Below are 27,053 nucleotides of genomic sequence, written 5' to 3'. Positions count from 1 at the left end.
AAAGGACAACTTAACTGACCTGTCTGAACACTGGATTTATATGCTTTGTTTTAAGCCAGGTCATCACCTGGTCTTTCTTTCTTCTAGCAGATTCCTCTAAGTGATGGTGGCAGGGAGTAATTTTCTAGGGTTTTTTCTCCATACTTCTAGTGCTCTAGTACAGTTGGTACGTGTTAATAGTACCATTCAAAGTAATTTTTTTTCTTCACTTTCTGAAGGAAATTGATCTTCATTCTGTCACGTATAAGCTAAAAGGACATTGTTTTTATAAGCTGTTGAGAACAGCTGCAAGCTTTTCATGAACACCAGAGGAGGTTTTAGAACTGGTTTCCTAGAAAAGCAGGAGTCTGTAGGTGCTACAGAACATTGTAGGTGCTACTAGAACATTGTCTTCCAATTACAGCAGACTTTTCCTTCTGGAAAACTGTACAAATGGGTTTTTCTTACTCCCTGATGACCCAGGGAAGGATGCAGTTGTACATGCAATGTATCCGTTGTCCTGTAAGTTGAAGTTTCTGTAGAGTGCTTCCTCTTCAGTGAAGTTGTAGGAGTTACCCCAGGCTAGAAGGTGCCTGTTTTCATTCTTTGTTCAGTGCTGGGTATTTCAGGGCTCTTGACATTTACTTAACCCTTTCGGTTTTGTCAAAATCTTCTCTCTTCCTTACTTTAATAAATTGTCCATGGATCCCATGTTGCTGGCATAAACAGTAATGCATTTCATTCAGTATTAGTTGCCTGAAGGCACAGGTTGATGTACTTCAGATAAATGTCAGCTTAGGTAAAATGCTAAGGGAGTGTGCGAGGGAAAGGATCATCTGCTTCCGTTTGCTACAGAAAGCTAGTGGCTTGTGAGGAGAGGATAGAAAAAGGAGGGAGGGGAGAAGAGGAAAACATCTGAGGTACTTTATCAGGTGGGGGTGAGCTGAGAAGCATGAGATAGCATAGTTGCCAGATTTGAGCAAATACTGCTGAGTCTTTGTGGAGAGTGCTGTTGTGCAAGGTACATCAGCCCGTTAATCAGCTATGCCTCTTCACTAACTTTAGAGCATTCTAGGGAAGGATATAAGAAAATCTGAAAAAAACCCAGAGAGAAAGCAAAGGTAAAAAATCCATAGGTCTACACTCCGGAATGCTTTTGCATACACTTTGTTCCTATTTTTTTTTTTTCTTCTTCACAGTATCAGCTTTTTATTGTTCATAGACAAACAGACTCTTGTTCCAGAGAGAAGGGGGTGGTGGGAAGACCTGGGTAAGCGGGAAGGAATGTCCTGTTCACTGCCTGACTCTGGCTCTAGGTCGACGACATGAGGAGTGTGAGGGGGATATTTCAATATATAAGGAGCAGCAAAGTGTCAGAAAACAAGCGACAATGAAAACAAAATGCAGCCAGTAACCTTGGGGCTCTGACTCTGAGCAAATGTTTATCAGAGGAAGATTCTGCTGGACATCACCGGATAAGAATGAGTTGATGTCACTCTTGGCAAGGGCGGGAGCTTGGTTTTTTCCACACAAACAGCACAACACGGCAAGGGGGAAGGAGAGGGAAGGGTGGGAAGGAGGGGAGGGGAAAGAGGAAGAGGAGGAGAATGCTGTTTGCTATAAATTGGGCTAATAAAAATATATAAAAGCATGGCTTGTTTTGTTGGAAAGGGTCTCAGTGCTGGGACATAAATAGACAAAGGTTAAGGATGCTTCAGGGCTCCTCCTCCACTGTGGCTCTGGAGAGCTGTACACAGATTCCTGGTGGCCGTTGCGTAATTTGCTTTGACTTGCTCCCAGTCGAGAGTATACTGTGGGCTCATTCCCTTGGCCCTTGTTCAACAAAACCTCATTTGGCTTTAATGGGAATTTTCGCTTGAATAAAGAAGTTCAGCTTTTGTGAACTCTGGTAGCATCAGCGCCTGGCCAGTGAATCGGAGGACTTCTCTTCACCCTCAATCTGTGCATACCCTTCTGTTAAAGCTTCATCATATTTTATCCTTCAAGTAATGCAGTGTTTTATCTGCAGAAATCTTACACCAGCCAGGAAGGCAGGCAACAGAACAGTGAAGGCAGCCTTCCAACAGGTACCACTCTGAAGCTAAGAAGTAACTACTGGTGTTTGGTGAACTTGATGGTGAGCAGTGTTAGAAAGTACCTGAGAAAAGGTGTAGATACAAGGAGTGAATGTTATGATAGAACAGTTGTAGAAAAAACTGCTTCTAAAACCAAGAGAGTCTTCTCAAACCAAAAAAGCATGGGAAATCATTAACAGCAGCTAATCCATGAGGTCTCTATACTGGAACACCTACTGCTGCTCATCCCCTGTATGAATGCTCTTGGAGAGCATAGAAGTGACACAACCTCTTATTTTATTTTTTAAACATATGGCTTGGTCTGATAACTTTTCTTTCTTTAACAAAAATAGGAGTTGTATGGTGTTTGCTCTGTTTGTGTTCATGCATTCTAGTTCAGAGCAGATTGTTTCTAAAGTGGCACAAGTTAAACTAGGGAAGAGCTCTCCTAGGCTGGAATAAGTGCCAGTACTGAGCCTCCTAGCAGTATAGATGCGAGGTACTTTCTGTGCCCTGTATCCTTCCCTTTCCTCATCTCCCCTATATATACAAGTTGCTATAAGCAGCCTACAGCTACCCAAACATCTGTAAGGTGCTTGTGGTGTTAGCAAAAAGCCTTTCAGGATATTAGCACTTTTTCAGAATGTGAAAGGATTTAAAAACTGGATTTGTTTGGGGCACAAACTTTGCAAATCATTTTAACAATGTAACTTGTATTCAACTGGCTTGTATCACCAGGCTTTTAGAGCCGCTGTGCTAGTGTAAGGAGGCAAAGCTTTACATTTGACCTTCTTGATATGCGAATCCATCAGGTGTGTGTTGCTCTCCGGAAGCTTTTCGATTTGATGACTTCCTGCTGGACCACGCTATCTCATTCAAAAAATTCAGCTAGTGTGGTGTTCATTGAATAGATTTGAGTGCTCTCTGTTGAATGACCTTACTAGACATGTGCACACTCCAGACCTCTTTTGTAATGGCTCAGCTCTGGGTATGAGGAAAGAACAGCGCACCAGACGTGAAGGCAGACTGGACAAGGAAAAGCTGCTGTGTTTGTGCTGGAGCTGTTTAGAAGTGCAGGCAGTGCAGCTGGGAAGGAGGGACAGTCAGCTTTGTTGTGTGCTCCACTCCTTTACTGAAAGCCACCAGAGTCAAACAAGCCATTTAACTGCTGCTGCAAGTGCTGTCCTCTCTTAAATTAGGTCAGAAGAAGAGGAAAAAAAAATAATCACCTATTCATTAACTAGAGTGTTGAATGAAAACGTTTAAGATGCTAATGCATTTCTAAGAGAGTCTTAAGAAATCAAGGCTCCAGCCTTTCAAGTTTTAACATGTTCTAATTTTTTGTACCTCAATTTTAAGGCGTTTGAGGAGTTACTGTTGTATGTTGCTGTCACTTGTGTCTGCTGTAGAGTTAGTTTTCCTTTCCTCCTTCTCTCCCAACCCAGGAAGAGATGCATATGTGTCTGCACTACCATGGTTTGTTTTCCTATTGCTTTTAGACTTTTTTTTTTGTTAGAGTGGAGATTTGATATGGTGAAAACAAGAAATGCTTCGTGATTTCAGAACAAAACATGGTAAGGCTCTTCTGCCATCATGCTTGTAGTTACAGGTACCCAGATGATCAAAATTCTTCCCCTACAACTGCTAAAAAAAATTGTGGCTCATCTCCTTCTGCATCCTTTTTATGAAAGCACCTCCGAGCCTATTTTTGTACAGTTTGAAAAAGCAGTGCTAAAATCATTCGAAAAGTGGATATATTTATGTCTACCAAAACAGCATCTGGAACTTTCTATTAACAGCTGCAGGTCTTATAGCCACCCTGACATTACTGGTGAGCCTAATGTGAACAAAGTTTAAGCATGCAAGGCCTATCACCTTCATAAGAAACATAAGAAAGTATGGATTGCATTCTGCAGAGGGAGAACCTAACGGCAGTTACAGTGAATCAGTTGTACATGTAATAGTTGTTTACTTAGACCTGGGTATACTTTTCATAGGACTTTGCTGTTTTGCTGGGTTCAGTCTTATTCTGGACCTGATGGAGGGTTTTCTGAAAGTCAAACTGAAGCTGCCAAGTCTGCAGACAGGAACAAGCTGCTGCAGGTAAGGAGTTGGTGTAGGTGCAGCAGCTACCTCTTGGAGGCTGGCAGCGGTGAAGTGAGGCAGCTTATCTTTATGGTCTTGACAAGCAAGCCACCTTACCTTGCATTTCACCAAGGGGGAGAGCTTATGTTTGTGGCTTATTGCTTCATTTTTGCTTTGTGTAACCAGGCTCCGAATCTTACTGAAACTGGGAGGATTCACAATGTAAAGGCATTGCCATCCCAAGGTGCTGCTGCTGCTGAAAACTGCCATCATCTTCTGTTATGGTGGGCTTGGTGGCTGCACAGCCACCAGGTGCTTTGCTTGGCTGGGCTGATGGGAGGGAGAAGCCGTTCTGCTGAAACAGGAAGGTTTTTTCTGGATCAGCCAGCTTGTACCAATAGGTCCCACAGTGTGTGAATGCTGACCCTGGGGAAGGGTGGCTGGGGTCAGAGTGGCACACAGCCCTTTGGGAAGGGGGTGGCTGTCAGAGCGAGGACCACTGACTGGACACCCCTTACCCTGCAAGTGCCAGCACAAGAACTAAGCCTGTGTCTGTTGATCTGCAATTGCTATGGATGAGCAGCCCAGCTCTGGCTGATAGCAACACCAAGTAACTGCTTGTAGGCACTGGAGCATCATCCTTTCTTGAATCCTTAGTAATTTGAAAATCAAAGTCTTAGATGCAGCCTCACGGGAGCGCTGAGACTCTACAATTTGCTATTAAGAGCTTTAAAAATGCCAGCTGCAGTGAAAAATAACTCTTCCCCATGTTTTATAATGTTAACATAGCAGCAAATGTAGATAATGTGCCACCAAATGTTTATTTTCAAAGTGCTTTCATGTAAAATCTTGAAAACTTAATTTGGAAGCATTCTGCCTTCTTTTTTATTTTTTTTTTCTTCTCTCCCTGTTTTTGTAACAAAGAAGAGTATTTTCCTGGGAAAAAAGCTGTCTTTGGCTTTACAGCTCATCCCTTCCTGGTATTTTATTTCTTATCTGAAGTCAGAACCTTCTGCACAGATTATAAGAATTAATTGCTGTCAGTGTCACAAACCAAATTGTTGTTTCATAGAATCATAGAATGGTTACGGTTGGAAAGGACCTCAAGAGAAAATGAGCTTTATGTGCATAAATATACATATTAGTATAGAATAATGTGGCTTTCTTGAGGCACCTTTCTGCACAGTGGTGCGTTGCACAGGAGAGAGGTGTCTGGCTGGTTCTCTCTTGCTCAGGGACTCTTCTTGGATGCTGCAGAATCCAGAGGCCTTCGGTGCTGCTGACAGAGCAGTCCCGTGGCAGCCGAGGGCTTGGGGGTGAGGAGGTGAGAGCTGCCCCTCCGCCCTGGCAGGCGGCCTGAGCTGAGGGAGCAAGCCTTGCTTCTCAGCACCTCAGCCACAGTGGCCAAGCGTCGCAGCTCTGTGCTCTGATTCAGGCCTCTTGTTAATCATTAGAAAGGTTGTAACTGGCTTTGTGCACAAGCACTACCTGATGGAGATGTGTTAATTGAAATGCTGTCAAGTTTCTCTTACGGTAAACCAACTCAGAAAGTCTGGTTTGTTTGGTTTTGGGTTGTTTTTTTTTTTAAAACCATACCAGATAAAATACTCAACAGTTGAGTATTCAGTGTTTCCAGTTTTATTTGGCTGATGTGCATATTTTCTAGTGTTACGAGCAAAAGGAGTAGATGGATGTCCTCACCTGTGGTGAGGTTACTCTGGTGGTATTCTGATGCATTCATAACATGATGTATTTTTCTTTCTTTCTTAGTCAAAGGATGACAAGAGAGTCTCCTGTGCTTGGGGGTGCTCTTATAATTTTGCATGCCAGACTCTGCCCCAGACTGTGGAAGAATGTGTCTGTCTTCCAATCATCCACAGAGTAGGAGAGCTGATCTAACAGCTGAGAGGAGGAAGGACATTTCTGCAACTGTGTTTTGTGCTCCTTCTGGGGCTTGTTGATGGGGAACTAATAGTGATGAATGGGTAGTTTTTGGGTAGGTTGATGAGCTAATCCATCCGTGGAGGAGTTCAGTGAGAACCAGAACTGGATCAAGGACGAGGGCTGGCCTCCATAGCAAGGAGGGGTGGAAGAACAACAAGATTCATCCCCTTTTCAGAGGCACAGCACCCTAAGATCAGCTCAGGATATAGTTCTCTGAGGGTACCTTCTTAAATAGAGGCAGGGAGCTTTTCCTGGCTGCTTTCCAGCTATAAAGGCTCTACAGGTCTTGTAACGGACCTTAAAAGTACCTTGAGGGAGACATGATATAGGATGAGCAAAACTCCTCTTACCACATATTTAGAACCATTACGGTGAGGAAGTGAAGTTCTGCTATAAAATGACTGATACTTTCCATGACAGACTTAGGAAATAGGTTCGTGCTGTGTGTGAGCACACCATCAGCGGACTGTATATATATAAAAAAAATAGGGTGTGTGTGTTTTTACAGCTGCACTGTTTGGGGGGGTTGAGCAGAGGGAGAAATGAATTGTAATATTCTGGGTATCTCTAACCACAGAGGGAGTGATGCACGTTCTCAGTGGAGCTGGAATGTGGAAGTTGTGAGGGTTGGCTCTGAGATGCATCTCCCCGGGCTGATGGCCACACTGGAACTCAAGTCATTGTCTTTTCAGAGTGGGGAGCTGGGGCTCAAGAAGCTCCCCTAGGCTTGCTAACCCTATGCTGTTACTTCTTGTAAGTGATAAAAGCAGTACTCCTAGTTTACCCTTACCTGCGGGTTACCTTTAAGGACAGGGTTGACAAATGTTGTCATTAGGTATTCAAAGCTTGCTTAAGTAGTAGCTTATTTTAATAGTAAGATGATGCTCTTTCAGTGAGTTCATTTACTGAAGTGCAAAGGGAATGTAAACTACTACAGAGGAGGTGCAATTTGCTTGATGTTGGTGGTTTTTCCTCTTTCCCCTCTGGGGATATTAAAACACTTCATGCTAGGGATTCCTTATTGTGCCTTGTCTTTCTTCAAGGCACTTTACCACTTGACAGCATTTGACAGGAGATGATAAACATGGAGGTAATACAGAGCACAGCCCGCCACTTACTTCTGTGTAACTGTTGAATGTTTTAGGTGCCCTAATAAGCTCCACAAAGCTGAGTGATTAGTTTCTTAAACATGCTGTCAAAAGTAAATAGTGTGTGCATTGCCTCCTCCTTTTCTCAACCTTGAGTAATTTCAATATCCTAAATTTAGTTGTTATAATTTCATGCCAGCTTCATGTTTCCTTCTAGCCGGGGAAAATACCCCTATGTTTCAATACAATGCTGGGAACAGTAGTAGCTACTTAGATATTAATACTGCTTGGAAAATGACATCCATTGAGTTACTTCTAAAATTGCTTCTAATGGATGCAGGAAAAGAATCAAAGCTGACTGAGGAAGAAAAGTACATCATTGCTTGAGTTTGGCTAACTTCAATTAGGAAGGTAGGAACAAACCCCAACATATAAATACATATGGGAGAGGTAGGACAGGGATGAAAGCATTGGTTCAGACTGTGGCAGCAGGCGTTCACAGAAGAAATGTCAGATGGTAGGATCAGTTAAATAGAAAATGGCTCTTCCTGAATAATTTTGTGCTGATTGGGTTGTGGGGTTGCCAAAGAAAGAAGTTTGTCTGAGGGCATCCAGGTTCCCAAAGTGGTGCTTCCTCACTTCGTACTGAAGAGGAGGAATGCAGTGAGTAGACCTCTCTCTCCTTTACTCAGTTGGACTTGCTAGTAGGTAACCACTTACCTAAAAACCAAAATAGTCCAGTTAAACTTGTTATAAGTAAGCAGCAATTACTTAATTTCTGTGAAGCATATGCTGTATGAGCTATGTACATACGGGTTGTATAATTTCAAAAGTTTCATCAGCCCCACTTGGACTAGTGCAGCTAGTCCCAGTCATGCTGAGAAAGCCTCAGAGAAGAAATAAGTATCATCCAAATTTTAATTTGGATGTGAAGTGACAGCCCACATTGTTAGCAAAATGGCTGAGTGGTAAGTTGGGTAGCATGTAAGAAAAGAAGATAAAGTAGGAAATGTCAACTCTGTTATGTCTACAAATGACACTTGTTCTTCACTATGTTTTTCTGAACAGACATAGTGGAGAGAAATTACTATTCCTAGTACCTATGGCCAGAAAATGTCAATAGTGTATTTTGGACAGTACTTCTTTCATGTATATTTTAGATAGTGCTCTTGGAAAAATGGCCAAAGGCCATGACATGGCCATAACTCTTGATCATGATGTTATTTTTACTATGGCAATGTGCCTTCGCACATGGGGGCTGCAGTTGTAATTGAGGATATAGTGTTTGTCAGAACAGAAGTGAATTCTAAGTCTAGCACTTGACTGTATTTTGATCTGATACAGAAATTCGCTGTGAGGAAAGGCAAAGAAGATAACACAGGTGTCATCTACTCTGTGATGATATAAAAATGTTAGGAAATACATGAGAAACGATGCTATATACCAAATAGAAACAGTGTATTTCATGTATATAAATGATGGTTATACCAGAATCAGCACTGTGCTTTGTTTGCAATTATAAAGCACTGATAAAAAGTTTCATCAACAGATCCTTATTTAAATGGAACTCTTTCAGTGAAGGTCTCTTTAAAGTTTTTTCTGCCACTTTTAAAACAGTTTTCTCTGTCTCTGGGAAAGCAAACTGAGGTGTTGGACTTGCTGAATCTGCAAGGAAATGGTCTTGCTCTCTGTCACGCTGTGGCAATAAATTGCAAACAGAAAACTCTCAAGTTGACATCTGAACTGAACAAAGTGCCCAAAAGTTCGGAGAAAACCGACAGGCAGCAACATTGGTTAATCTAGTAAAAGATGTTACGTGTTGAAGAAGCATACCTCACGTCATAGATGTAATCCATGAGCCTGAAGTGGTTGACCATTTTGCCTTAAATCGTCTTTCCTGTAACTTGGTCTCAGGCACAAGGCCTATGAATGAATTACCATGGCAAAAACTAGGTAGTGATCTCGGGCTTGCAGCTCTTCAGCCACGCTGTAGTAATTGCCTCTATGTGTGCTTTTGCCTCTGCGTAAGAGCAGCACAGTGTACTCTGCCCCCACTGAATGTGCTTGGTGTTAGTGTGTGTACACAGGCTGGTTATTGTAGAATAGCAAACGTGCCCCAGCTTCACGTGGGTGCCCTTGTGTTCAGAGGTGACTTTAGATGTCACCTTTCCTCTAAACGAATGAACACTGGTTGTTGGTTTTTTTTCTGGTAGTATGTCCTATGTTGTGTGGATTAATATCCATGCACTTTGGCCTAAAATAAAATAAAGAGGCAAATCTTTATTACTAGTAATAGAATCATTTAAACAAGTTTTAGCTTGTAATATTTTAGAAATTTTATGTAAAAGAAGTTGAGTTTATTTGTTCCTGCTGTCCCTTTTCTCTTCCATGTACCGCATAGAAGACTTTACATCTGCTGGCAAACTTCAACCAAATTTTGCAGTGGGAGAGAGATACAAAAGGTAGTTATAGTCCTGTTATTTCAAGGAGGGTGGACAGGTAAAGTTGAGACTTTCTCAATGCTTTGCATGTATAAAAATTTGAAGTTTCAGCTTGATGTTGCTAAAATGGAGAAGTCCCCCTCTGTCCTTTCCTTCCATCTAACCCACCTCTCCTGAGACTAGCTCTAGTTTTTGATCTCCTGGCACTCCGATTCCTTTTGCTACCCTAGGGGAAAGAGGAAACCACTGGATTAGTTCTCTGTGGTTTTAGTAAAGTGAATAATGCTCTGTGCAGGAGCTGTGGTGAGGCACGTGATGAGGAAGACGAGAGTTGGATCATGCCTTTTGTGGAGCGTGTACATGGGGGTTGGATGGAAGACGCTGTTCATTTGGCTCTGGTTGTCTCATGAACCTTTGTTAGATGTCTGAGGATCTGTGTGGGAGAGACCATGTTGATACTCAGTGTTCAACGCTGACAGTGCTATAGGAAAGCAGGCTCTGCTGCCACCTGCCCTGCTGATGTTTGGTGTTTGAGGGCAGGAGAAGGAGAGGGATGTTCTGGTAGTGAAGTCATTAGTCAAGGGGACAGCAGTTTCCACGTGGTCTCAGATAAATCGTTTAATCTGTTGGTGCCTGAATTCTTCATCTTATAAGATGACATTAGTCTTCTGGCCTTTGGGTTTACAGAATACTTAGGATAACAGGGTCAGTTGTAGCCTGCAGATATCACATGCTTACATGATCAGGAGATGGTAGGTCTTGGGTCTCTCAATGTGTTTTTTTAAAAACAAAATGTTGCTGCAGAGTAAATACAGCTTATTGCATGACACAGGACCATCGTCTCTCATTCTCCTGGGAATTATCCCATCCATTTTTCCAGCCTTGTGCCTATTTTTACACTTTGGGGTTTGTTGCAGGAAGTTGGCCGTACAGTATTGCAACTGCATAGTTAAACCCACTTCTTTTCCATATTACTTCTGTGCTCTAGAAGTGAAAAATCAGTGGGGAGATGGACTGAGTAGGATCTTGGTTGCTTTTAGTTGACAAAGTGCAGCCGTATGATTTTCTTCCGAGTATATTGTGTACCTTTTTCCCTACCTGAAGCTTCAAAAGAAGGGTATCAGTAGACATGCTTCCAGTTTTATGGCAACTGCTAGCGACTTAGGTATAGCCATCCCTAAGTGACAGGAGAAAGCTTTGATAATGTATAGAAATTTTTGCAGGGTCTAGTCCTATGCAAAAATGAGGCTCAATAGGAATGCAGAAATATCATAAACAAATATTTAATAACAATACAAAACTGCCTCTGAATCACAATTTCTTCTAATGTAAGTTATGTGACCTTAATAGGGGGAAATCTTTAAGAGTGTGGGGGGTTTGTCTTTGAATTGTAGCAAACTACATTTTTATAGAAGCCTAAATATCTTGAATCCGCTTAATGTTTGGGGGTTTTAAGACAAATGGTAGAGGAACAAAAGGGGAGGTGATTTAAATATCTTGGAAAGTAAAGTCTTACAGGCAATAGCTTACACTGTACTAGGAAGCTGAGGCACAGTATTCATGCTGAGAGCACATTTGAGCTCTGCGGTTAGAAAAGTTGCCTGTTAAACGATGTGACAAGATGAGAGTCTTCAGCTCATCTGTCACCCATGCAGAAGTAAATGATCACATGGTACTGACTCCAAAGTAGAGGGAAAATCTACTGTTACAGCCAACATTCCTTGCCACAATACAAATATGTTCTTTGCTCACATAATAGCTATTCAGTTTGCCTACAGTCATGGTGTTCCTCCATTAAAGTTCAAAGGAATTGAAAATAGCACAGTCAACAAAGCCAACTTTTGTCTTGGAGTGAATACATATTTTATTACAAGGTGTTTTATCAGTGAGATTTTTAGAAAATGAACTGGTCTGTGAAAAACGTCATGTGGTCATCCGCATTTATGTTTTCTGGGTGAGTAGCAGTGATTTTTTATTTTCTTCTTTATCTTCTTTCATTTTCTTTACAGTTGACATTTACTAATTCTGTGGTGTATACCCTTTTCTTAAGGGAGACCTGGGTTTCCAAATTTGGGTGTACAAATTTTGATAGGAAAAAACCAAATAACCAAACACCAGAAAAACCCACAACACCACAGAACAACTCCAAAAAAAAAGCTATTTTGACCCTTCAGGCTGTGCTGAAAATGTAGTATTTTCTTAGTCTTCAAGAATGAGAGAGGAAGTACACAATTAAAACTCAAAGTGTTTAGTCAGTAAGAGCCTTGTAGGTCTGATTAGCTTAATGGTTTGGAAGTATTTTAATGCTTTTTATTCTGCTGCACATACATGTGCAATTATTTATTTTCCATAGGTCATATTAAAGTCCTCTTGCATGGAGAATACATGGAAATAAGCTTTCTATCTCAGCTAATAGCAAGTTGCTGCCTCCAAACTTGTGCAAGCAGTGACAGTCAAGAAAGAAGACTCAGTCTTTAGGGATGTAATTTCATCTGTTTCTTATGTGGATCTTTTTTTGGTACTTAGGATGCCTGAAGGTACTGGCAAAACAATCTCCCCATGCAAATAGTAACAAGAAAGGCGACTATAATAGTTAACCTGTGGCCACCGAGGCCAGACTTTATTTAAGAAGCTGGCCAGACTGGGTAGCTTCTAGCCAAGAGCTTTAGAAATGCTTGATGAGGCAAGTTGTGGGGTTGATCGTTTTTAAATACTCTTGGAAGATAGGAAAATTCCTGGAGACTTGAAAAACACTAGTGTTTAAGTTAAAATTAATGCTGTTTCAGGGTAAATGAAATGGCTCAATGCTATTATATTAATAGTAACCATAGTCTACTCAAATTCAATACGAAGAGTTGAAAAAGTCTTACTGTCTTGGATTAAATTTATGAAGAGAAGTTTCGTAAAAGGTTAAGGGTAGTAAGAGAAGTTGGGAACAGCTGAAATAAGGTAAGTTGTAGGCAGCACAGGTGACTTTGAAGGGTGGGAGAGAAAAAGTGTAGTTAAAGCAGTGTGAAGTGAGCTGTAGGCAAAAGGATATTCATGCACAAAAGAGGCAAAAAGAAACTTGTATTAGGAGAGCAAAAGCTTAGAAATTCTAGCAGGTTAAATAGCAGGTTAAAATCAGCAGGGGGCCAGAGTGGAAACTCCTTGAAAACCGCTTTCTACCAGCATATACTTAATAAAAGCTTTTTAGATTCTCTAGAAGCTTGCTGAAGAGTCTGTTGGATTGCTTCAGAGAAGAATTTCAAAAAAACAAAATACATGAATTGAATCAGCATTTACTTCAAAAGGAGTACATCATTCTTTATAAGGATGAATAAGAAGTGCTCACAGAAGAGGTTTTAGGATTAAAAAATGGTAATGTACACAGCAATAAACCTCCATAAACAGGTACCAGAGCCGGGAACGCCCTTGTAAAGTTGATGTGCTGTTGCTAATCATGTTGCCTAATCTGTTGCTTCGTTTAACCTTGCTCTCAGGAGAAGAGGTGATGATGTGCAATATGCTGTAATGCATGTTCTTAAAAAGACTATTGCTGATTAGTAGGTCCAACAAAGGGGTAGCAATCATAGAAGTAACTGGACTGTTAGAGGTGTAACCATTATACATTGTAGAAGAATTGACTTGGCTTTTAAAGAGGGAAGTCAGGCCTCAGAGGTATTTGAAGGTGTTACAAGAGTTCTGGAGCTTGGAAGGATGATGGGAGAAGGTACACACTGCTCTATAGATTTCTATTGTGTCACAGCACAACCACTACAGTGTAGCAACTGTAAAGCAAGTGAAAAGAATTTTCTTCGTGCCGTGCATAAATAAGCATCTTAGTTATTACCACAGGATATTGTGGTAACAAACAGTTAGTGAAATTCAAGTGTCATAGCTTCACTGAGCATGGCACTTTGTGCCTGGAATTTTTATTGACAACTTTTGGAGCCAGAAAGGGTGTGGAAGAAGAACTGATAAAGGTGTTTTCTAAATGTCCACTGTTACCAAATATTGAAAGTCTACCTGGGCAAGGTAGACTTCTGGTCTGATTAAAAAAGGAGTTACTTTTAAAGTCCTCCCTTATATTCCACAGGAAGATTGGTTAGCTGATGACAGCAGCCTTTTCTGGCCTTAAAATTAGTAACAAGACCACAGTATCACATGCTTTGCTGTCTGTAATAATAAAGTAACAACTGTGGGCATGTTGGTTTTCTCTTTGTAATATCTGCTGTTACTGGTTGAAAAGGGGATTGACAAGTAGAAATATGGAAGTAAAAAAGAAATATTAGCACTTTTCAGGTTGGAAAGTGCTCAAGTTGTTAGGATTGTCCATTAAAGCAGCAGAACATAACTGTGGTGGGTTGCTAAGTTCTGTATGTATGTAGAATCAGTATAACATGTAAAGCGTTTTTTCAAGAGCTTCACTTCTAGTCATAAAAATGATTTTTAAACTAACAGCTTTCTTCTGCTCAGTAGGATGTGATTTGTTGGAAGTGTATATTGACCTGGAACCAACAAGGAGATGACTAAGTAGGAGGAAAATGGTTTTAACATGCCTCTGCTTTGCCAAGGAGTATGGAAACAATAACAGATTTGTCAAGTCTGTGGGTCAGCTAGCCTTGTAGTTGATATATGATATTTCTCTATGCACAACATACTTGGTGTATTGGGTTGGGTTTTTTTCTAAAGCACTATTTAGGAGCTGAAATGTGAGTCTTTGTCCCAGTTGCTGTTTATCACCTTCATGGGCATGCTGTTTACTGACCAGATGTATCCACAGGAGGTTGGGAGATGTTGTCTTCTCTTCATTGTGGCAGGCACATAATTGGGTCTGTCTTCTTACTTGTTTTATGGTGTAATTTGTTAGCCAAGACTACGCATGCTTGGCAGTTGCCAGAGTGTGTTTGGTCCATGCACTAAAGCTCTGCAGTAGTCCTTCTCTCGTTTCCCTGTTGTTTCCTCCTCACCCCAAGCCACGACATCCTCCATGCTGCCTTTCCTTACCATGCCGGGGTATGTTGCATCGCTCGTGTGCGATTTCAAACAGTGCAGAGATGATTCCTGGTGTGCTTCCGTCTTCAGAAGAGAACCAACAGCTTGAAAAATGAGTATTCAGTTTACTAAATTAAAACTTTAGATGCTGTTTTCTTCCCATTTAAGAGCAGAACTGTGCTCTTGGGGTGCAGGGAATAACAATCACACAGATGAAATCACAGGTACACCGTTTCCTCAGTGAAGAAGAGGTAGTAGCTCAGCACTTGGTTGCTCTGACATGTGCTGGTTACCAGGTCCGAGTTCTGGGTGTTTTGGGAATGTGCCTGAACCACTCAGTGACTTGTGTCTCTCCTCGTTTTGGCACTTGTAAGAGTGATCTAATAAATATTTTGTTGCAACAGATATGATCTCATATCCTCTAACAAACCACGTGTAAAACAGTCACTGAGAGATGGCCCTGTCCAGTGGAGAGTTCAAAGTGTGGGACAAGGCTTTAAGAAGGAAGCAGTCATTTTAAAGAGAGTAGTTGTTTAGTGATACCTGGCAGTTCCTGGTGCTGGCTCTCTCTCTTAGGGTGAGCAAAAATGGTGGGTCAGCTTTTTGGCAATGGGAGTTTCTGCCAGGTGGAAGGCTGGATGGCCTTTTCCATGCTGTTGTTTACTCCACTTTTTCCTTTCTCAAAGCTGAAACTCTTAAGCTGATTTTTTTCTCTGGCATTGTCAGCATAAGCCCAGAGGTCTTTGGAGAAGCTAATTCCTTTGGCTTCTTCCTACTGCATCACCCAAAATAATATCATAGTCTGTCTTTAAGCAGCATATGCTGTTTGTTTTTTATCGCTACTCCAAACATTTGTACTGGATTGTATTTCTACCTCTACTGCCTTATGAAGGAATTCCAGCTGAACAGCTAATGTCTCCCTTCACTTGAGCTCATGTTTTTCTGGACAGTGAATTAGAGGCTTCTTACAGTTTATTAATTTTGCTTTTAGCATTATGTAAGCTGTACAAGGTTGTAAGTACATAATATAAATTTGATTAGTGTCTTCCTTTATGGCTCATTTTACAGTCCTTGGCCTATTCCACTTCAAAATTCTTATAAGCAGCATAAGTTGGCCAAAATACACACTTCATGTTAATTAAATCTCTTAAATAGAGTCTAATTTTCTTCCTAGTCTTGAAGTTGGTGAGAGATTAGTAATAAAAGAAAATTAGTTGGTTGATAGCATCATGTATTTGATCAGTGCAGAAAGAGGATAACCGCCTCAGGTGTATGGTGAACTCTTCGTTCCTATGTGAACATTCAACACGTTAAAAGTTGACAACATTATTTGAACATTTATCCTGACAAGATAATTTCAGAACTAACAAGCAGAGGAAACACTAGAGCGTGGAACAAACACATTTTTAAAAAGTCTAATTTCCTTCAGAGGGTTTGCCCCATCAAAGTTTTGTACTTCAGCTGAAAGTAGGCTAGAAAGGTTTCCAATTGAAATTGCTGGACCTAAGATTTTTGTTTGAGATGATTCTTTCTAAAACATAAAAAACAATTCACTAATATACAGGGGTTTGAGACTAAATAGTGAAGTGTCTTGTTTCCTCTCCTGACCTCTTGACTCAGGCAGTGCTGTCGTAGTGGGCAACAAGTCACTAAAACAAAATTACCTTTTTTTTCTTCCTAAGATGAGGAAAGAAAAGGTTTTGTGCAAAGGGTAATTGAGAGCATCTTGAAAGAATAAAATGTTGAGTGTTGATAAGTAAACCTACTTCATTGTATCTGATGAAGTTGCTGTGTCCTAGTTTTGTTTTTATGTCTATCTGAAAATGTTTTCAAAGAGGTTTAACTTTCCCAAATTCATAAGATGCATCTGACTTACATCTTGGTTTCTATCATGTTCTTGCGTTTTGGCAAGAACTCTGTCACCAGTTGTAGCTTCCAATAGGCATGGGGGCCATCCAAAATAGTTTCCATTCCCACTGAGGTACATTCTTAGAAGAACTTTTCCAATCCAAATAACTGGCATTTATTACTTTTTAATTGCTTAGTGTGATATTTGCTTACATTTGCTGTTTTAATGTCTTTTCCTGTCTGTAAACTGAGAGTCCCAAAGGGCACATGTGTGCAGTCACTGAATTCAGTTTACACAGCTTGACGGATGTTTTGGGAAAAGCAGATTGTGTGTATGTGCTGTTTGTCACAGATAGTGTCCCAGCAAGAAAAAAGTTGTGCTAATGCTGAAGGAAAATGAAAAGAAAGTAAGTAAACAAAATAGCAAAAATCTAGGATGGCCTTAGAGTTTAGCATACTTTTTTCCAGCAGCCTCGGGGAATGCGGTCAGTATGGCAGACGTATGCTTGAGCTCAGCAAAGATTCTCAAGTTGCGCTATGAAGGCAACAAACAATAGGCAGAAGAAATTTCTCTGGGCAATTTTGCGCTCTGGATATTACCCATGTCCCAGTTTTAAATCTAATGCCTTTTAATTTTTTAATGAGCTTTTTGTGAAACCTGGTCATGCAAGTAGGTAAAGTATCTTTATTCTGAAAACAGTATAAAAAAGTATATTGCTAGTCTTTGAGATAGTAAAGAAAAATCTTTTGAAGGTGAAAGTGTTCCGAGTTTTAAAAAAGGCAATGTAGGCAAAACACGACCATTTCACCTCTACTAATTTAACTTAGGTGGGTTGTTTTTTCATTCAGGTTTGTTTTGGGGGATCAGTGAATTTTTAGGGCTTTGGTTTTGACAGCATGATTCTAGTGAAAATAGTTTGAATCCCATGCCCATATTGGAATGCAGATCTGAACTCCTTCCCCTTCTGGCATACATGAATGAGGAGCGCATTCATTTTTCACAGGTTAGGATTGTTTGTGAAGGAAAAGAAACAGGACTTGCTCTACACAGTATATTGCTGAAAACCAAGCTGATGTGCATTATGGACCTGCATTTAGATGCTGTGTTTAAGTTCTGTCAGGGAGGGCTAAGCTGTATGGCAAACTGGTATTTGCACTGCTATAAATCCTAAACATCCATAGATCTGCAATCTGTGCCCTTCCCACTTTAAATCTTCACTGGGCTATTGCATTCCTAAAGTCCATTCAGTAGCCTAAGATCCTGAATTAACTTTACAAGGGGTAATGAAAAACTATCTTCTGGGTTTGTTCTGCTGCCTCTTGGCTTGCAGCTGAACTAGTTACATGAACCGTCAGATTAACTCTGGTCCTTCCCTTGCCTTGTAGGACTCCTCAGTGGGCAGACCTCTCCGACCAACACCAAACTGGAAAAGCTGGACCCCCAGCAGGTGCTGCAGCTGTGTCTCCGGTACCAGGATCATCTTCACCAGTGTGCAGAAGCTGTTGCCTTTGATCAGAATGCGCTTGTGAAGCGGATCAAGGAGGTACTGCCTGCAGCATACCTGCTTCTGGTGGGGAAGGGCTTGGGGCGTCAGCTTGTCCATCTTGTGCTATGCATGCAGGTGCTTGCTGTAGATGACTGTGGGTCACTTGCAGCACATCAAAGTAAATCCTGTAGAGAAACTGGGGGTGTGCACTTCAAGCAGTTTTAGGGCTTTCATTGTGGTTACTGTTAGGTGGTGGTTTTATTGGTTATGGCCCTGTGATTCCTGGCCATAAACAGGAGCAGTTCTTCTGGTACAGCTACTGCTTGCAGTTGTTGAAGAAGTAAACCCAATTGTTGAAGAAGTAAAAGATTATTGGAATTTTTAAAGGTAACATTCCTTATTTTGGTCTGTATAGCATACATTTTATTGCCTCATGGTTAGGCTTTAATTTAAGGAAAGAAATGGTTATCTTAACATCTTCTATGATTCTTGAATTTATTTGTAGACCTAGACTTGTTTTCAAAGCCCATAACGTGGTGTGTCTTCTCTGAGACAGCCTAGTCCAATTCTGCTGTTCAAAGCAGGGTCAGTAAGAGTGGGTTGCCCAGGAGCCTGTCTGGTTGTGCTTTGAGTATCTCCAAGGGCAGAGACTTTGCAGCCTCTCTGGGTAACCTTTACTGCCTCCCATCAGATCAGATTCCTCACTGAGCCTTCTCTTTTCAAAGCTGAACAGTCCCAGCTCTCTCCGCCTTTCCCTTTGTGACAAATCTCTAGTGCCTTAATCATCTCCTTGGCCCTTGACTGGACTTGTGCCAGGGCTGGAGCACCTCCCATACAAAGACAGGCTGAGGAAGTTGGGGCTGTTCAGCCTGGAGAAGAGAAGCTGCACGGAGACCTCAGAGCAGCCTTCCAGTATCTGAAGGGGGCTACAAGGATGCTGGGGAGGGACTCTTCATTAGGGACTGTAGCGATAGGACAAGAGGTAACGGGTTTAAACTTAAACAGGGGAAGTTTATGTTAGATATAAGGAAGAAGTTCTTTACAGTGAGGGTGGTGAAGCACTGGAATGGGTTGCCCAAGGAAGTTGTGGATGCTCCATCCCTGGCAGTGTTCAAGGCCAGGCTGGACGGAGCCTTGGGTGACATGGTTTAGTGTGGGCCATCCCTGCCCGTGGCAGGGGGGTTGGAACTAGATGATCTTAAGGTCCTTCGAACCCTAATCTATGATTCTATGATCTGTATGGCAAAAAGATCTTCCCGTGTTGCTGTTTTTACCACTAAACCATCATTTGAAAAATCACTGATCTGCTTAAATATTCAATAAAACTGTTGGGGAGGAAATTAATTCCTGGAGTGAGCATCCTGCAATTGGATTGTCTTTCTCGTGTGTGACTACTGATATTGGAAGCAGTAAGATGGCTGGCAGCTTTGTGGGGGTTTTCGTGTTTCTTCGTAGTTTTTAGTTGTGTGTGGTGGTGGTGTTGGTGTGGGTTTTTTTTAAAGTCAAGACAGACTAGTTTAAGACGAGGTGCTGTTCAAGAGTGTTTTTTCACATACTCCCAGTTGTATAAAAGAACTGGTAAATGTAGCATATATCAAAAGTCCAGACCAAATACCTTTCAATGTCAAAAGAAAATTTTTTGAACAGGTGGTTAATTTTTATTCATGCAGTATAAGCAATGATCTTGATTTGTTGTTGCTCTATTGGCTTAGACTTAAGAAAATCCCACATGACAAACTGGATAATAAATTTGATTCATGGGCTGTTTTGAGAAGCTGCTGTCATCATGAAGTTTTAAGTCCAAACTAACGTGGGAGCCATTAAAAAGGCCTTTTTACTTTGGTGTATCAAGATCTGAGGCCAGCTATTACACAAGATGTAAAGATATTTGCAGATGTTGGTGACTCAGATCATACAATCTCAGAAATGGGATTTAATTGCCAGCCTAATGACAGTGTACTGCATTAATCCAAGCAGATTGTAATTCTTTTGGCTGTTAAAGTGTGAGAAGGGATATTGACATGATTTAAAGTCACAGTAGACACCACCAGTGCAATCGGCATTAGTTGGATTTGCCTTCTGTAGGTCAAGTGGCAGAGTCCCTTTCAAATAAGCTATGGTGATATTTTCTTCTAGTTCATAAGGCTTATGTTTTGGGTTTCTTTTTTCATATGAAATAAATAAAATGATGATACTGGTATTGTCACTGTTGTCTTTATAACAAACTCCTTTCTGACAAAGGGAAGGAGAAATGGGCAACTCTGTAACACGGGCAACTGACAAGTCAGCTGGGATGTGGGGGTTTTTTTTGGTCATAATACTTAAGTAATTTCAGATGCTTCCAATCTCTCTGCCAGATCTGGTGGGTTTTTACTGTTCATTTCCTAATAATTTTTCAGTGTTTTTCTTGCATTGGCTGTTCTGTGTGTGTGTTCTGGAGGAGCTGGGTGGGATCATTCTTTCCAAATTGGTTGGTCTCTCTTTGGCGCACTAAATTGAACCGCTGTTGACGGTGTTGACAACAAGGGGTGCAGCTGAACTACAGCAGGGTATGTCTCTCTTTACAAGTGTAGACAAAGGAAATCACATTTGGCTGCACCCATTTGTCAGCAATGATTTAGCTTCACCTTGTAGACAAAGTTTTGACTGTTGGTAAAGAGTAAAAATGAAAAAGAAAATGAAGTGTTTTGTGAAAAGCATAATGTGTGCATGAGCTGGACAGTAAATTCTTGTATCCTTGTTTTAGTAGTCAGTATTTACCTTTTTCTTTAACACTGTAAACATTGAAGCATTTTTCTTTCAATAAGAGACTTATCAATTGAGTTTGCTTTTAATTTTCCTACAGAACATTGGTAAGCTTTAGTTTCTGATTTCCTACCATTTGTCTGAGGTATGTTCACTTTTCAGACTGTCACTGACTGTGCTCAGTGCATTAATAGTCCTACTGTATAGTATGCTACAGTCATACTGCCTGCAGCCGGGATTTCTTTTAGTCTTTCATTGTCTCAGGGCAAATATCTGCTGCTCATTGTGTGGCCAGAGCAGAAGTTTTCCTGGTTTCTGGCAAAACTCAGAAGTAGTGTTGTAAATCTACTAGTCCTCAATAACTCAAAATTAATTGTGGTGGTTTGTAAATCAGCACACAGTCTGAATTAAAATGGTTCTTAATAGGAAAGAGAATAAGCTAAGGAAAACAAAAACATTGCACGACAGTAGTTACTGCAGGTCTAAGTAGACCCATCTGTGCATTCCTTTACTTTGGGGACCAAAACAGTTTAGCTTTGCTCTCCATCCCATTTCCCACTTAAGCCAGAATTTCTTTGCAGTGTGTTGGCTACACCCGTCTGCTCCTAAATGTAGAACCTGTGTGGCTTCCAGGTTGCTCCAACTGCTCTCTCTCGAGAAGAAATACATTTACCCAAGCTTTTCCTTGAAGAGGAAAGAATTGAAGGTAATTCAGTCAACTGCCTCTCTTCAGCAGTTACAACTACTTCACAGAATCGTAGACTGGTTAGGGTTGGAAAGGACTGTAAAGCTCATCTAGTTCCAGCCCCTGCCATGGGCAGGGACACCTTCCACCAGACCAGGTTGCTTAAAGCCTCATCCAGCCTGGCCTTGAACAATTCCAAGTTGAACTTGAACACTTGTACCTGAAGTGTTGGTTTTGGAAAGGAATGATTTTTATGACAATAGGTTTTGCCTTCGCTGCCAAAAAAAAAAGGACGTGCTTGCATCTTTTAAAGGAAAAATAATCATTATGTATTAAATATTATGTTTCGTATTAATTTTTGGCAGCTGACTCACCGTATGTTGCAATACTGCATTAATTCCAGGACCACTGAAATATTTAGGATTCCTTTTAACTTTGTCTCCTTATCAGTTTGAAAAACAACAGAATAGCAATTTGGTATTTATGTCTGTGTTAATCCAGGGTTATGGCATCTCGCAAAATTTGACAGTTCTCAAGAAAAAAGCCTGTGTGCAGCATTTTCTGGGTAATTTTTCTACGCTTTGGTATTTTGTAGGGTGAAAATTTATAGCTTATTGGATGAATCGCCACATTATTGACTTCTGGGAGCATTCTGTTCAGATGGGTGTGGGAACGGGATCTAGTTTGTCTACTGATGGTATGCTGGACCCATGTGAGCTTGGGAATGCTAGGAAAAAGGTGCATTTTTAAAACCCAGTAGATGTGCTCTAAAATGATAGGGTATAAAAGACAACTTTAGCTGGTTAACAGATTAAACTGATTTTACACTTACCTGTACGTTGAAGCTTTTGCCACAGAGCGTTTCGTGATGGGGGCAGTTGATGACGCGCCTTATGGAGAATGTGGTACTTCAGGCTTAAAATCACAGGCATGAACCATGACTTGCTGAGCAGGGATAAAACAATCTCGGACTGCTTATTCTTGGGTGTTGTATGTAAAAATAATAATAATAATAAAAAATAATCTTCAGTGTCTGTCAGCATGAGCTCAACTCAACTGCAGTGTTTTTCCTTTGTTTCTGTGGTGAGTTTAGGGTCCTAGCTGTAGATGGATCTTAACTTGCCACATCCCACATCTGGCTTTGCCATGACAGTGCTGTAGGTCTGCATCAAAACTAGTTGGAAGTTCTGAGCTACTTCAGCTGCTGTTGGGTTTATGAGAGCTGCATGTGCAGTCTTTGGCAGGAGTGTCTGCCTCAGTTTTGCAATCTGTAAAATGGAGGGTTTCTGTCAAGAGTAGTTTGAAGGCAAACGTTGACCAGCACTGACTATCCTAGGTATGACTTTGGGGAAAGAAGGAAATGAAGCAGGGAGAGAGGTACTTTACATGAAGACCTTATCAGTGGAAGATATCTGTTTTGGGTAGCAGGGAGAGAATTTGGAGAGTCATCTGGTAGGGGATGGGAAACACAGAGGAGTAAAGGCTGGGGAACAGAGCTAAATTTTCAGAAAGGGCCTATGAGTTTGTGTGCCTCAAATTGTCTAGTTTCAGTGTCTTAAAAAAAAAAAAGGAGTACTTTTCATGCACAAGGTGCAAAGCTTCTCAAAAATTGCATCTTTATCTGAAGTTAAGTATCCAAAAATTACTAGTCACACTTGAAAATTTAGGCCTAGCTTCTTTACAAGAAAGCAAAAGGGAAACTGAACGCCATCTAAGTTCCTTCAAAGAAGCTTTGAATGAAAAGATCTTCAGAATTTCTTATTAGACTTCCAGTGTTGGCAAAGGAGATTTGCTACTCTTAAGTATCCCATGTACCTTTAAAGGCAAATGTAGCTCCTAGATAAATTGTGCTTAAAATGTATTTGGATGTGGATTACTGGGAGGGGTCTTATGCTTTGCTCTAAAAACCTATACTGATGCAGTGTTATCTGTAGCTTTTATTGCCCTAGGAATCTCAGTCTGACAATTTTGAAAACAGGACACATTTTACAATACAAAATGAAATTTAAAATATCTATCTTAAGTTGTCACACACCTACAGGGAACACTCCCCACACACTTTCAAATATAATAAAAGTGACTTTTATATTCTTAACTATTCTTAATAGTTAAACAACTTTTGTCCAGGAAGGCATTAATATCAGTAATTGGTTTGCCATATAGCAAATTACAGTGTATGGCTTGTTTCATACCTGTGAATTCATAGAATCATAGACTAGTTAGGGTTCAAAAGGACCTTAAGATCATCTAGTTCCAACCCCCCTGCCATGGGCAGGGACACCTCGCACTAAACCATGTGGCCCAAGGCTCTGTCCAACCCAGCCTTGAAACACCACTAGGGATGGAGCATCCACAAGTTCCTTGGGCAACCCATTCCAGTGCCTCACCACTCTCACAGTACAGAACTTCTTCCTTATATCTAATCTAAACTTCCCCTGTTTAAGTTTGAACCCATTACCCCTTGTCCTACCACTACAGTCCCAGAGAAATGCTGTCATGCAAATTCTTCTATGGGAATAGCTCATTATTTTGAACAAGTATTCCAGAATGTGTATGGATTTATTTTTGTATTCGTTAGGTTTTTTCTTTCTTTACTTTTTTTTTTCCCTTTACCAGCTTGCTGCAAAAGGTCATTGTAATGGGTATGGTAACTACATACTACTAGTATGTAGTTAAGATGTCAAAAAGTGCATCCCTTAATATTTGGCAAGTAAATAACTTCTGAAGTCACACATACATCACATCGTGTCTCCCAATATGTTTCAGCTGTTTGAAATTATGGATAGGAGTTTAAATCATTGTTTTCTATAAGCAACAAGTCTAGTGCATTTGACAGACTAACAAGAAAAGCACTTTTATACACCAGCATTATAAACAAACACATTGTAGCTTATCCCATGTATTCAAACTCACAAATTGTGATTCAGCCATTCACGTCACCACGTGTGTGAAGTAAAACATGCCCAGCAATTTGGGGATTTAGGAATTTCAATTCTTTTTTTGTGAATGCCTTGCGGCTTTTTGACCTTTATCACAACTATGTTGTTTCTGTGACGTGGAGTGTTTGTTTTACTGAAGAGACCTGTCACCTGGTGGCAAAGTGTGCTGGGGAATGTGGCCCGCAGAGGTCATCAAGATGGTTTTGTTCCTGCTGAAGGGAAGGATGGGTTTGCTATGGGCAGGGCGTGTGGCTTTGAACCCTTCTTGTTAAGAGATAGGAGGGCTGGCAGTGGTAGGGACAGCTTGTAAAGGTGTGACATTCCCTGGTGGAAATTAAAGGACAAAGTATCTTGAAGGTGGTGATAAAGGGAAAAGCTGTCTAAGTGTGGGGAGCTGTTCCATCACCAGGAATAAATGAATCTTGGGCCAGAAACCTGAGAAGGACATTGTCTGTCTGGGGACCATGTTGATGCAGTGCACAGTCCCAGTAACCAAGGCTGCAGTTATCATAGAATCATTAGACTTGGGGTGCTAATCTGCTGCAAGCACATGTAGTTTCTACTGGGTGATATACCACAGTCACTCTCTTCTTAGCTCCATCCCTCTCTGAGCAGGAAGATTTGGAGTGTCCGGGGTTCATCCTGTGCTCCAGTCAGTTGACCAGTGTCTCTTCAGAGAATGGACTCAAATGAAGAGGAAGCTTTTTGAGGTGTTTTGCTGGTCTTCGGTTTTGTTTGGTTTAGTACTCTGCTGAGTGAGATGTTTGTTGCCATTCCTGTTAGTTGTGATTTCCTTGTAGGTGGTATCAGAGCTGATTTTCCAAAACTGTTTGTGAAACCTGTTTTCAGCAGACATGCCCTGAGAACGACACACCTTCTGACTAAACTGAAATAGATTAGCAAAATATGAATGGCCTTACAAGTCCAAAGTGCTTCTTCGACTTCAGGACTTTGCGTCAAGGTCCATGTGCTCATACAGATCAGACTGCTAAGTTACCTGCCATCCCATTAAAAGGGAGGGCTCAGAGGTTCCAAAGTAAGCCTGTTACATGAAGCCTGGCAAAAGTGAAAACAGAGATGCGTTTAGTTTTGACACAACGTATAAAGACTTTCTAGATGAGACTGTGTTAACTTGCAAGCAAAATTGAGCCTTTTGGTACACTGACTTAAATTAGCAATAAATCCAGGGAAAGAGGCCTGAGGATTCCTTGGAGTGTAGTATTTCTGAAATGGGGAAAAGGGGTTGAAATGGGTTGAAATGCAGCTTATGTTTTCACAGGATTTAATGCCATGCTGCCATGCTTTTTTAGAGAAGCTAGGGAATAAAGTCTTCTGTAGAGAAATCGGTACCTTAAATACAGTCTTTGACATCTTGGAATTATGCGATTGATGAGGACTGTGGCAATTTATCAGCCTCTTTTTCTCCTTTCTTCTGTGATGAAATGCTATTTATAAAGACTGGAATCTTAACAGGCACCATCATGCATAAATGAATGTGCATGGTTGTTAAGCTGGAAACTACATTCATGTCCTTGAGTTCATTTTGCTCATTTTTCTCCAGCCTGATGTGTAAGTAGCTTGAATTCTCGAGTGGTGGGGTGATGTCTTAACCAGCCAGCACCAAAACTGGAAAAGGCTTTTGAAAAAGCTTCACAGTTGTTACTTTAATGCATAGAATGAATGTCTTGCTGTGTATGCCTGAGGCAGATAGGCAAGTACTCTGTTGTAGATGAACTTTATGAAGCGGTCTAGCAGTTATCAAGAGGATAGATTGATTGCACTTGTGACAGCCTGAAATTGGTTACGTTAACATGCGCTGCCTCATTTAATGTCATAAAAAAGAGCAGTCCCTCACTCCTAGAATATATGTGTGAAATCAGCTCCAGCATGTTCCCTTCTCTTGTGCTTTGGTTTCTTACGACCTTTTGAGAAAAGATCTAAACCGGAATCCTTTCCACCACTAACTTTCCAAGGAAGAGTAGAAAATTAAACATAAACAAGCATCTAGCAGTCAGAAAGGTTTGTATTATTGTAGAACTTTTGTGCTCAAGAGATGGGCACTAAAGATTGGAAGTCTAGTATGCTAAGGCTTGTATTAGTGCTTTCATCAGGGTAAGTGCGTGGAGTTCATGATTATCAGGTACCAAAAGGAATAGAATTCAGTTTTTTCTCACAGCTTGTTTAAACTAGGAAAGTTGTTTCTTATTCTAGCCTTGTTTTCCCAGGAAAAAAAATCCAAACAACATCCTAATACCACCCTCCATCCCAACATTGTAGATCTTCAAAGAGGAGTAAGAAGTATTGAAGTCCATTCCAGAGTTAGCAGACTTGATATTGAATTTGAGCATGAAAAAGATTTGAAATACACCCCAGGCTGATACTTGCTCTCTTCGTATCACACAAGGTACACCCACAAGAAATAGGAGTGTATTGATTGTATTGCACAAGGCTGAGAGTTGATTTTGTCTGATATGCTGTGTGCAGTTCCCATTATGTTCCAGGAAGGAGAGTTCATAGTACAACAGAAGGATTATAAGGATGCCTGGGGATTGGAGAGCCTTGGGGCGGAAACTGGAGAAGCTTTACTTGTTTGGCTTAGTTAAATGAAGACTGAAAATGGTATGATTTTTCTTTCTAAGTAAGTCTGGGGTTAATGTAGATTGAAAATTGTCTTCTCCCTCCCTTCTGAATTGTGTCGATACAGGAAAAGTCGCTTTACAGTCTTTCATTCTTAACAATTACATCCTGTTTCAATGTTGA

At 40.8% G+C, this 27,053-nt stretch overlaps 1 protein-coding gene across 1 annotated transcript in view; it reads left to right on the top strand.

The window, feature by feature from the left end:
* Positions 1 to 27,053, top strand: part of BORCS5 (BLOC-1 related complex subunit 5) — a 69,611-nt gene that overhangs the window by 28,798 nt on the left and 13,760 nt on the right. Inside the window, exon 3 of the mRNA XM_030480924.1 lies at positions 17,824 to 17,981. Within this exon, the coding sequence (XP_030336784.1) occupies positions 17,824 to 17,981 (158 nt within the window). The remainder of the gene's footprint in view (positions 1 to 17,823; positions 17,982 to 27,053) is intronic.

This window comes from Strigops habroptila, chromosome 3 (genome assembly GCF_004027225.2).
Source record: "Strigops habroptila isolate Jane chromosome 3, bStrHab1.2.pri, whole genome shotgun sequence".
Lineage (NCBI taxonomy): Eukaryota > Metazoa > Chordata > Aves > Psittaciformes > Psittacidae > Strigops > Strigops habroptila.
This window is presented reverse-complemented; position numbering and strand designations above follow the sequence as displayed.